The sequence below is a fragment of the Rhea pennata genome, chromosome 16 (genome assembly GCF_028389875.1).
Source record: "Rhea pennata isolate bPtePen1 chromosome 16, bPtePen1.pri, whole genome shotgun sequence".
Lineage (NCBI taxonomy): Eukaryota > Metazoa > Chordata > Aves > Rheiformes > Rheidae > Rhea > Rhea pennata.
Window position 1 is genome coordinate 11,259,829 of NC_084678.1, and position 10,549 is coordinate 11,270,377.

A 10,549-nucleotide genomic window follows, 5' to 3' on the forward strand; every position below is an offset into this window, starting at 1 on the left:
TTGATTAGGAAGGGCTTGACAGCTTACTTTTTCTCCTTTTTCTTTCAAAAATCTTAGAGGTAGCAGGTAAACTCTGCACCCAGCAACAATGGTATTTTTCCCTTCTCCAGTAAAATATTATGTAATGCTATTTTTGACTATTAAACAAAAATCAATCTTATCGTAGTTAGTGAAAGCAGGTTTTCATCAAAAATACTCAAAATATCTAAGTTGGGACAGATGAATAGATGATGTGGTTACTTATCCTTAATTAAATTTGGCAGATTATAAATAACCTAATACAGGTCAGCATAGCTAGCAAACGAGAAATTCTGAAGTGAATACGCTTTGAGGCAAATTCCCATTTGGTGTTTTTACATCCATGTAATAGCAGCTTTAATACATGGTGTTTGTTGATGCAGTGCTGTAAAACTTCTGTCTTATGAGTGCCAATAAGCTCAACAGATGCACAGTTGCTAGAGATTTCAATAGAAAGCAGCTGCACAATTTCCAAGAGCTTTTTCATGAACACTGTGTCCAACCATAACTCCTAAATCTAATTTTATAGGACCTCAAATGCTGAAGATAAGAACATATTTCTGTCTAACTGAAAGTCATGTAATTTAGTAGTGGAATATAATTGTTTCATATGAGGCATCTGCCCTGAATATGAGTTTCCCCAGCCTGTTACAAAAATGTTGTTTGGTTCTGAAATACTCACAAGACCTGCTCCCTTTAGGGTTCAAGGTTATCTGGGTATAGACCTGGAGGATCTAATGCAGAGAATCATTATATCTGTATAGAAATCTGATGCCTCATTTTGCTGATTGCAAAATATTTTAAGCTGCATCTTCTTCATTCAGAATGATTTATTTCCCCTGTATTTTTCTTCTGCTTGAACACTTGAACAGATTTCATTGTTCATAGATGCTTGTGCTTCACGCTCAGCTGTCTAAGCAGCATCATGTTTCTGTTGCTTAGAATTATTTACGCTGTATGAATTTTCATGTTAGTGAAGCTTGAGCTATCATTTACAGAACGGATGAATAAAAGCAGAAAGTAGGAGATGCTGGGGATGAGCAGTTAAGTCTTCATCAAGACAGTCTTCTGCTTATCCCTGTAATCATGGCCACCACTGGGCTGAGATATCTGGAGGGTGATTCTCCAAGGCTGAGGTGACTTATGAGGACAGTGACTCGCTCCAGCTGCTCTCCCCACATGGCCACTGTCCCCAGCACGGGTAAAGGAGGGCACTTGGGCATCTCCAGCCAAAAGAGCATGCATGGCCCGGGGCCTGGGCTGAGCTTTAGTGTCTGTCACCTCATGAGCTTTATGGTACGTTGGTTCAGTGCATGAATACAACTCGCTCTGGTTTCTGAAATGTGGAAAACTGCTGTGATAGTGGTTCCTGAACTGGGAACCTTGACCCTGGCATTTCCAAGTAGTGTCCTGTGGCTTTCTGGCATAACCTGAGTACATTCTGGCAAGAGTGTGTAATACTCACAGGTGGATTTCATTTATTTTCCTTTATGGTGAATTTGAAGATTCTTCTTTTACTCCTTTTTAAAAAGGGAGGAAACAGCTGGCTCTGCTTAGCAGTGTGTGATGCCTTTCTGATCATCTGGGTAATACTAATCTTATCCAACTACTTCTTTCTTTTCATTTTTGCACTACTAGACAAAGAAAAGGAAATATCTATCAAAACTGTAGACGTGTTCATGAAACCCTGGTTATTTAGTTGTCATAAGAAATGACCAGTGATGCTGAGACTTGACTGTTGTCATTTATGCCCCGGTCAGGGTTTAGGTGGTTTTAAGAGACCTCATTACAACTTGACGTCGCCTTATAAGAAGTAACAAAAGTGAGCTTCCCAATTTTGGCAGCTAAAGCTCAGCACTGCGTAGAAGAATACCATTAGCCACCTTAATGGACAGCCTGTTCTCCCCTCTGCTTAAAAAAAAAAAAAAAAAAAAAAAAAAAGAAAAGAAAGTGCTCTTTATACTAGGTCCATCTGGTATGCAGGAGTTTCTAAGCTAGAATGTGCTATTAACTCTGGTCATTTCCATAGGTGTTTGTAATAGTGGGAACTTGAGAGGGACTTACTTTTGAAATAAGAATATCTAGTATTACCTAATATGGATAATATAAATGGATAATAAAAGCCAGTTGAAACAGCAGTGATGGAGGTAGTTTAATTTCTGAAGATGGTTGTTTTATTGCAATGTTTCCTATTGTTTGTCAAGAATTTAGCAATTGTTACTTAAGCTCAGTAATTTCCATTGATTACACGAATTTGCTTCATTAGGAAGAAAATGCCCTAAAGAACACAGTGCAATCCCCTCCACATGGGACTCTGAAGAGGGTTTACCTAGTGCAAATACAACTCCTTCACAATGAGTGTGTGCTAGGTTGCTGAAAATTGTGTAGTCCAGTCTGAGAAAGCAACCAAATCTAATACATTTTTTTTCCTTTTTCTGGAGCAATATTCAAAAACCAGCTTGTGAGAATGAAGATTTTAAAATCCAATGTTTTGGTCTCCAGTGTTAGCTTTGGTTATTCTTAAGGTGAGATCCAAGAAAAACACTTATTCCTCCTTCCAAGAGCTCCAGGCCATCTGGGAACCAACTACACCATTGACCAGATTCACGCTTTGGCCCTGTGAACCTCCCACTCTGCTCTGACTGCTTCTCGGGGCTGGCTGCTGAGGGCTGCCACCCTGGCCGTGGGTCACTCACAGCTACTGATGCTGAGGGGTGCCTTCGTGATGTGCCTCACTACTCCTTGCCTGCTACTACTTCCTTTGGTTTAAGGACTTAATCCCTACCGTGGGTGGAGGGAGTAGCATTTGAGCTGTCTGGCAATCTTGACCTCTTTTTGGCTTTCAACTCTTACCATCTCCCCAGGGGAAATGGGGAGAGGAGTTGTCTTCCAGTTAACAGCTTACTTGTTATATTAATAATATGTGGAGTTGTATGTCCTGTCCAGTGCTTTGCTTGCCGCTGTCTTCAAGGAATGCTCCAGCATATCAATTCCAACTGTTTTTGAGCTGCTTTTCAGCACTGAGAGCCTATGTGGAATCAAGCCAGGTTGTTATCAAGTTATTCCGACTTTCTTGGTTGCCACAGATATACAGTAGGTTAATTATGAAATGAAATCAATCATCTTTAAAGCTACCTTTGAGCATGATCTGAGGTGTTTAGATGAAGTTCTACATGTTCAAGATGTAATATACTAATTCCTCTTCCTAGCTGTGGGTTAAAATTTTCCCTGATGATTCAGTTGGGGGGGCACTACTGGCCCTTTTCTGTGTCTTTATCTAATCTGCTTTTCCTAGCTGTTCCTTTCTTTTTCCCAAGATATCCTACTGTGTTTTGCTCTCCTACAGTTAGCTGAACTGTTGCTCCAAATCCCTTAGTTTACCATTCAATTTGCCATTAAATGGAGCCACCAAGAAATTATCTGCTGTTGGGAAATGTCAGACTTGCAATGCTCTGCTGATTTTTGTTTCCAGTAATAGATCCCTAGTTGTTTGTTTCCATGGTGCTGAAATGTGCGTGGTAGTACTGCAATCCTATTCAGGCTTTATTGAAGGAACTGTAATAAATACATGGTACAATGTAGGTGGAAACTTGTATTGTACAGTGTGAGTCACATCCTAGTGACGTGGAGGTGGGTGCTTGAAGAGTCGGCTTTTTTTTTTTTTGTTTTGCTTTTGAAACACAGGCACTGTGTCCACTGTACAGAGAGGAGGTTGAGGGTGAATGGCTGCATCTAAATAAATTCCAAATGGCTCTCTGCAAAGACAGCCAGCCTTTATCTCTGCTTCATCTTTGTGCTTGCTTGACCTCTTTGTTTTCACTCTGAAATATACTGATATTTCTGTAAAAGATTATTTCACCTCAGGTTCTACTCTTTTATAAAAGCTATCATTATAAATTTGAAAAATCAAGGGTAAGATCAGTGTATTTGTCTTCCTGGGCTTCAGGAGGAGAATTTTAGCTATACTGTGAATATTATTTTAAAATCAGTATTTTTTTTATCAAGCTACTTTTTCATGCTATGGAAGTTCATGGGAAAATGCACTGGAAGGATCAATCTCATGTTCTGTTGTTAAGCCTAATACAATTAACAAGAGCCTGTGATTGCATGAGAAAACAGCTGAAGTTGCTATCTGGAGGGGGGAAGCATGAGATGGGGCTTCCAGCAATGCACTCAAGCCCTGTACTCGCTCTCAGCACACCTGGATGTGCTCTTTGGCCCAGGAAGTTAGCATAAGGGTGCACTTGATCTTGTGTTGAGCTCCTGTGCCATCTGGCAGGCAGGAGAGGAAAGATGGATAGAAAATGCTTCAAAATAAGCAACAGTAGTTTGTCCTCAGCCATGCAAAACATCAGGTGGACTTTTCGTGTGGTAAGCCTGCAGTTAGCTTTGGGAGCTTTTCCTGTGTTGGGAATCCTGTTGGCTTTGCTGCTAAAAAGGTCTGGACCAGCACTCTATCTTCTGCTGATCCCTAGTTTCTGTTTCAGCTACTTGAGTTAAAACTACCTTCAGGTGAAGCAGCCCTAGCCCAGGACCAGGAAAGCACAAAGGTGAGCTTTGGTGTGCAACAGCAGTGTAGCTGCCTAACCTGAGCAGTGTGTGCCTTGGGGCCCTATCCCTGGTTTAGTCACAGCTGCGGAGGGTGGACAGACAGGGGGGCAGGGAGAGGCCACTGCAGTCATTGCATTAGAAGTTCTTGCAGGCAGTGGTTGCGCTCTTAGAAAATCTACAATAAATGTGACTACATCCTTCACGTTGGCTTACTGCTTTGCAGCTCCAGATGAAAATGAGCGAGCGAGCTGTGTCCCTCAGCACCATGGTGCCCTTGCCCCGCAGTGCCTATTGGCAGCACATCACACGGCAGCACAGCACCGGCCAGCTCTATGGCCTGCAAGGTAAGGATGTGGTGTGCAAAATGATCAATGCACACACTGGATCACGACACGCATTTTGGTACCATCTCAGCTAATGCTGGTGTGCAGTCTAAACAAGTTGCCAGTTGCTTTTTATGGTCAATGAAAGCAGGGGCATGTGCCACCTTCAGTGGGTAACTTGGATTGGTAGGGTGTCTGTTGTCAGGTGCTTCTTGATTTAACTAGTTTTCTGACCTTTATAAATAGTTAAACAAGGAGAAATTCTATTGCAGTACTGCCAGTTATCAAGGTTGCCCAATCCTTCCTGTTACCAAACTCTTTTAATGGCATCTGATTTTTTTTGTTGGACTACTTGGCTCTCTTCTCCTTTGGACATCTGCCTCACTGAGAATGATGTGGTCTTCATTACTCATTTTGTTTCCCTGCAATTCAGTAGCATTCAGTCAGAACAACTGCATCCTTAAACAGCTGAATTTGGGAAAGTATAAGGAAATGGTCACGTTAAGTGATTCTGGAGAATTGTGGCTTGACCACCTTTGTTGCCACCAGACATTGCAGCATGCCCTGAAGACTGGCAGAAGCTCTCCATTTCATATGTTCTCCCTGCCGACTGTGTAAGGGCTTAGTCATTTGGAGACTCTTGCCCAAAAAATCTCCTCAGCAAAGGGGGATTCACTGCCAGGCCCCTAGGAAGTCTCACCACCCTCTGCTCCTGTGGTGGTCACCAAGGGACATCTAGTGGTTGCTGGGCATACGGCTGGGCAGCCAGCACAGTGCAAGGTTGGGGATCACTACCCAGGTGCAGGAGCACCAACTGACCTCCATCTGCTGGCGAGATACCTGTTTAGTTCAAAGCACATTTAAAAATGGTACTTCATATTTCCTGGGATAAAGGAGGCAAGTGGAAAGGGCAGCACCTTCCAAGTACTGCCGTTATTCAGTGCCTTGTTCCCCAAAGGCACTGCTGGAGTGACCTGTGCCTGCTGGTGCAGAAGTACAGGGGCTTAGTGCTTCCCAGGAGCTGGCCCTAAATGAACATCTTGTAGGTATGCGTGCTTTATTTCTTAAAAATTTAAAGAGTTCTATCTATATTTTAAAACTCACTTTATGCTGATATGGGCTGGCTGAATTAATGTTAAATAGATGCAAAATAAACAAGGTGGTGATAAACTCATGCTCTGTAGGAAAAAAAATAATCTCAGGAATAGTGTTAGTATTAACATGGAGATACCATTCACCACTGTGAAGCATTCAGAAATCACGAGTCAGATACTTTAGAAGATCCTGGTTTAGAAAAATGAGCATCTTTGGAGTCTCTCCCCACGCCTTATTTCTCTTTTTCCTCTGTCTCCTTTCCCTTCATAGGCCAGGACTTTCTCAAGGAATAATGAGTTAGATATTTATTTTACTTTATTAAAAAAGATGGAAACTCCAGGGGTTGGAACTATCAGAACGTGAAGCATCATAAGTTCTGATTAAAAACTGAAAACATTGGTAGCCCCAAGATACGTAGCCTTATTCCATTCTTATCCTCTCATTTTCAGCAAATTGTAAATAAAACTAGTCATAGTTTTCCTTTTTTGAACACTAGAGGGGGCAGGCAACACGTAAAAAGCCCCAGCTAAGCCTTGCACATGTTTCAGAGAAGGGAAGAATAAAAGTAGCACTAACGTGCCTGTTCAAGCTTACTCAATAAATTAGGGTGGGGGAAGATGACCTGCTGGTGGTAGCTTGTGACACACAAGGAGGAGACTGCTGGCAGTGCTCTGACACAATCAGTGGCTTGGTTTCATGGTGCCTTGCTAGAGAATCCTTTACTAAAGCAATAATTCAGGCTTGAGCTGCCATAAGAAAAGTAGACTGTATTGGTACAAATATTTAGGATGTTTAAGAAAATAGCTTGCTTGGTAAACTGAAAAGAGGGATCCTAGAAGATTCTCCTCATGAGCATTGGTGAAAGTCTCTGAAAAATCTTGACCATCCAAAAATAAGCTGTGTGGACAGCATTGCAATTAGGAGGCGGATGTTATTGTCTCTTTCAGCAGTCAGGGCTACTATTTTGGTGGTATCCTGAGCATTTCTAATTAGATTAGGTCACCAAAATCTCAAAATACTCTATTACAGGATAAGAGGAAATAATCAGTGTAAAATAACTGCTATACTGACTTATATAGTTCCCATATATTTAGAGAGTGTGCGGCATTTTATTCAGAGTGGTAGACACTATTGAAATTCTGTATGCACAAAGTTTCTTCTGTCTAAATTGGAATTTATGGAATTTGACTTGGGTCTCTTTTTCAAAGAAAAGAACTCGTGCTAGTATTGTGAGACAGTGATTTTAAATACCACATTGGAACATTTTAGAAATCAGTCTTGAAAAACTTTGTGGAAGAGCTGTGAAAATGTCTAAGTCTCCATAGTGTTTCTGAGACAGCAGCAGATTGAGCAGATACAGGTGTAAATAAAGGCCGTAATCTGTAGTTCAGTTAGTTACAATATGCAGCATTTTATAACAGACTGTTCCTTACTAGTGTTTTTCTGTTTTTGCATCTGACTTGGAGAAGATGTTTCTCGCCTGATGACGCTTCATCGAACGGACACTTTTCCCACCTACAGATCAGAGCATCGATAGAGGACTAAAACTTTACAGACTGTCTTCTGCCAAACTACCCCAGTGGATGGCTGTGGTGATAAACAAGGATGGAAACCCTGGAAGAATTTAAGTTGGATGAAAAATTATTGCAATACAAAGTTTGTTTGTTTTTTAAAAAACTTAGTAGAAATTAAATGTATCCTGTAGATAATGGAGAGGGGAGGAGGGGAAAAAGCCCAAACCCTCCAGTGTTTTTGTATCTTACAGCTGAATGGAGAAGTCATCTCCCCCAAAATGTTCTAAATGTTTTTCTATAATATCTCTGTTGTAAATACACAACTTCTCTATTGTAGCATGGTTCCACTTTGTCTATTACTGCTGTGAATCTCTGATGTGAACTCTGTAGGAGTCTCATGCTTTGTGTTTGTTGTAAAGCTTATCCTTCAGTTATGAACATTGTTGTTCAGTCTAATCCTTTACCTTTGAAAAAGTGGCCAGTTTTAAGCAGTTATTGGATATTTTTCCCCTGTTTGAAGCCTGATTAAGACTTGATTTTTTTCTTTTAAAAGCACACTCTATCTTCTATTTCCTGTATTTATTTACAACTCTAATGTTTAAAATAAAATTTTCCCACTTATGTTGTAGTACTGCATTTACCCTTGGTAATATCAGCATCGTATCAGCTATCATGCAGCTGTTACTGTGCCAGAAGGGAGGATGGTGAAGGAAAACAAGTAGTTTGCTTTGGGTCCTCCCTCCACAACCAAAGCAATGCAACTCTTTGGGTATCCTAGTGCAATAAAGTAGCAGATTTGAGAAGAATCTCTCAATTCTATATACAGTTTTGTGCCTGAAAATGAATTTGTTTTGCTTGACAGCATCCTTGTTATGTACTATTTTTGTAGACTGGTCCCAGCATCTTAATTTAACAGCTAAAGACTTTGAAAATAGTTTGGTTGACTCCTGCGTGCTACACCAAGTGGTCATAAATTTAGAATCACTGTAAATAGAAACCTTTCATTATTCAAAAAACACCTGAAGCATTGCATTTGGCTAAGCACGGTTAAATCATTTGGTTAATAAGTTCTTGAGTGCAAATGCCTTGTCAGGTTACAAGCCAGGCTGGCTGCCTCTAACCAGTTGTTCCTGCTCACTTGGCAAACTTAAGGACTGGATCTTACTTTGATTGTCCCATTAGGAAATTTGGTATGTCTGCAGATTTTTAATTGGAAAAAGATATAGTATACTATTTTAATAACTGCATCTATCTGGGAACGGAGAATGTTGCACCTAATCTATCAGCAGGTACCCTAGAAGAAAAGAAAAAAAGAATGTCATGGTCAGTATGGGTTTGTAGAGAGTTCAGCATGTTTAGCTCAGTTGTTTATAGCATGGTGCTGCTAATGCCAAGCTTGTGGGTTCAGTCCCCCTATGGGCTATGCTGAGGGTTGGACTAGATCTCCAGGGGTCCCTTCCAACCTTATTCTATGATTCAGCATAACTAGCTTTTTTCATACAACAAATTTTGTGACTTGAGTAGAAACAGCAGATAACTTGACTTTAATTCTGAATATGAAATTTTATAAAAATCTGGGATAACATGTTGATCGTGACCCTTGTGATGACTGTAAAATAAATTTCAAATACTTATATATTTTGAGTGAGCTGTACTCAGAGCTGGTGGTGGTGGTTGGCTGTCAGAGGAGCAGGATATCTGGAGTGCAGTGCTGTTCTGTGTGACTCCAGTTGATGAATCACCTGGGTGAAGCAATAAGAAGTATGTTTTTTGAAGGTATGATCTGGACAGACTTGAGAAATTCAGTAGAGACAAGTGCATCTAGATGAGGCTAATTGCCTACGCAAGTGCATAACAAGAAGAAAGGCAAGAAAGCAGCCTGTCAAAAAGAGCTTTAAAGTTTTACAAGTTGAACATGAGTCAACAAGGTCATGTTGCTGCAGAGCAAATAAATGTCAAAAAGTATTTAGCCAAAAAAGTATTTGGCCTTCAAGACAGCTGCAGTAATGCTCTTCTGCTTAAGGTTGGCGAGGTCTCAACTGGAGTACTGTATCTGAAGCGGTGGGTCCCAAACTAATATGCTCTGCTACCTACAGATAGCTGCATGCTGTTACAGTGTTGACGGTTTGGGATAGTTCAAGCATTTCTTGGGTTGTGCTGTGTACTATAGAATCAGTTTACCTTCCTTTATTCAATATCATAGAATCAGTAATGTTGGAAGGGACCTCTGGAGATCATCTAGTCCAACTTCCCTGCTCAGCAGGGTCATCTAGAGCATGTTAGACAGGGTTGTATCCAGGCAGGCCTTGAAGATCTCCAGAGAAGCAAACTCCACCTCTACCAGTGCTCCATCACTCTCACAGTGAAGAAATTCCCCCTCATGTTCAGGCGGAACTCCCTGTGCTTCGATTTCTGCCCAAATACTTTCCTCCTGTGAATAAGGGTGGAGTGGAAGTTTCCAGTACAATTCAGTCGGGTACTTTGTTAGTGTCCTGAAGTAACTAGTTATTCTAGTAAGATTTTTAGTGGTTTGGATTTAGAATCTGTATATGAGTTTGATAAAATTATTACTATTATGCAAAACACCAAAAAAATGTAAAATATTCGGTTTCTACATCTAATAGGGTTGTGCTAACAACTGAAGTTGAGGGGGAAGCTTTCTGAAAAGCAAACTAATTAAGTGTGGGGAAGGTAGATAGCAGCATTAGTTTCTGAAGGAGAAAAATCAATACGCTATTGTTGTTTAAGATACATTGTAGTGCTAAGATAAGCTTAATGTATAGTAAATAAGGATTATGTTCACTTTATTTCAAAGCTGGACTCCTAATATAAGTGATTCAAAAGGTATGTTATGACTAATAGGTCTTTATCTTTCAGGTTTACTTCTGCTAATGTATGCACTTTAGACCTGACAGCATCTACAGTTTTACCATGGATATGACAATTCAGTAAATACTGTTGTTCACCTTTCACTCATGCGATGATTGATAGTAAGACTTTACCTGTGGTTGAGTAGTGCAATTATAAAGAACACAAAAATCACTCTAA

At 40.5% G+C, this 10,549-nt stretch overlaps 1 protein-coding gene across 1 annotated transcript in view; it reads left to right on the forward strand.

Moving 5' to 3' along the window:
• DOK5 (docking protein 5) overlaps positions 1-7,617 on the forward strand; it is a 42,023-nt gene extending 34,406 nt beyond the window's left edge. Inside the window, exons 7-8 of the mRNA XM_062589265.1 lie at positions 4,793-4,913; positions 7,457-7,617. Of these exons, the coding sequence (XP_062445249.1) occupies positions 4,793-4,913; positions 7,457-7,524 (189 nt within the window). The 3' untranslated portion in view covers positions 7,525-7,617. The remainder of the gene's footprint in view (positions 1-4,792; positions 4,914-7,456) is intronic.
• The last annotated feature ends 2,932 nt before the right edge of the window (positions 7,618-10,549 follow it).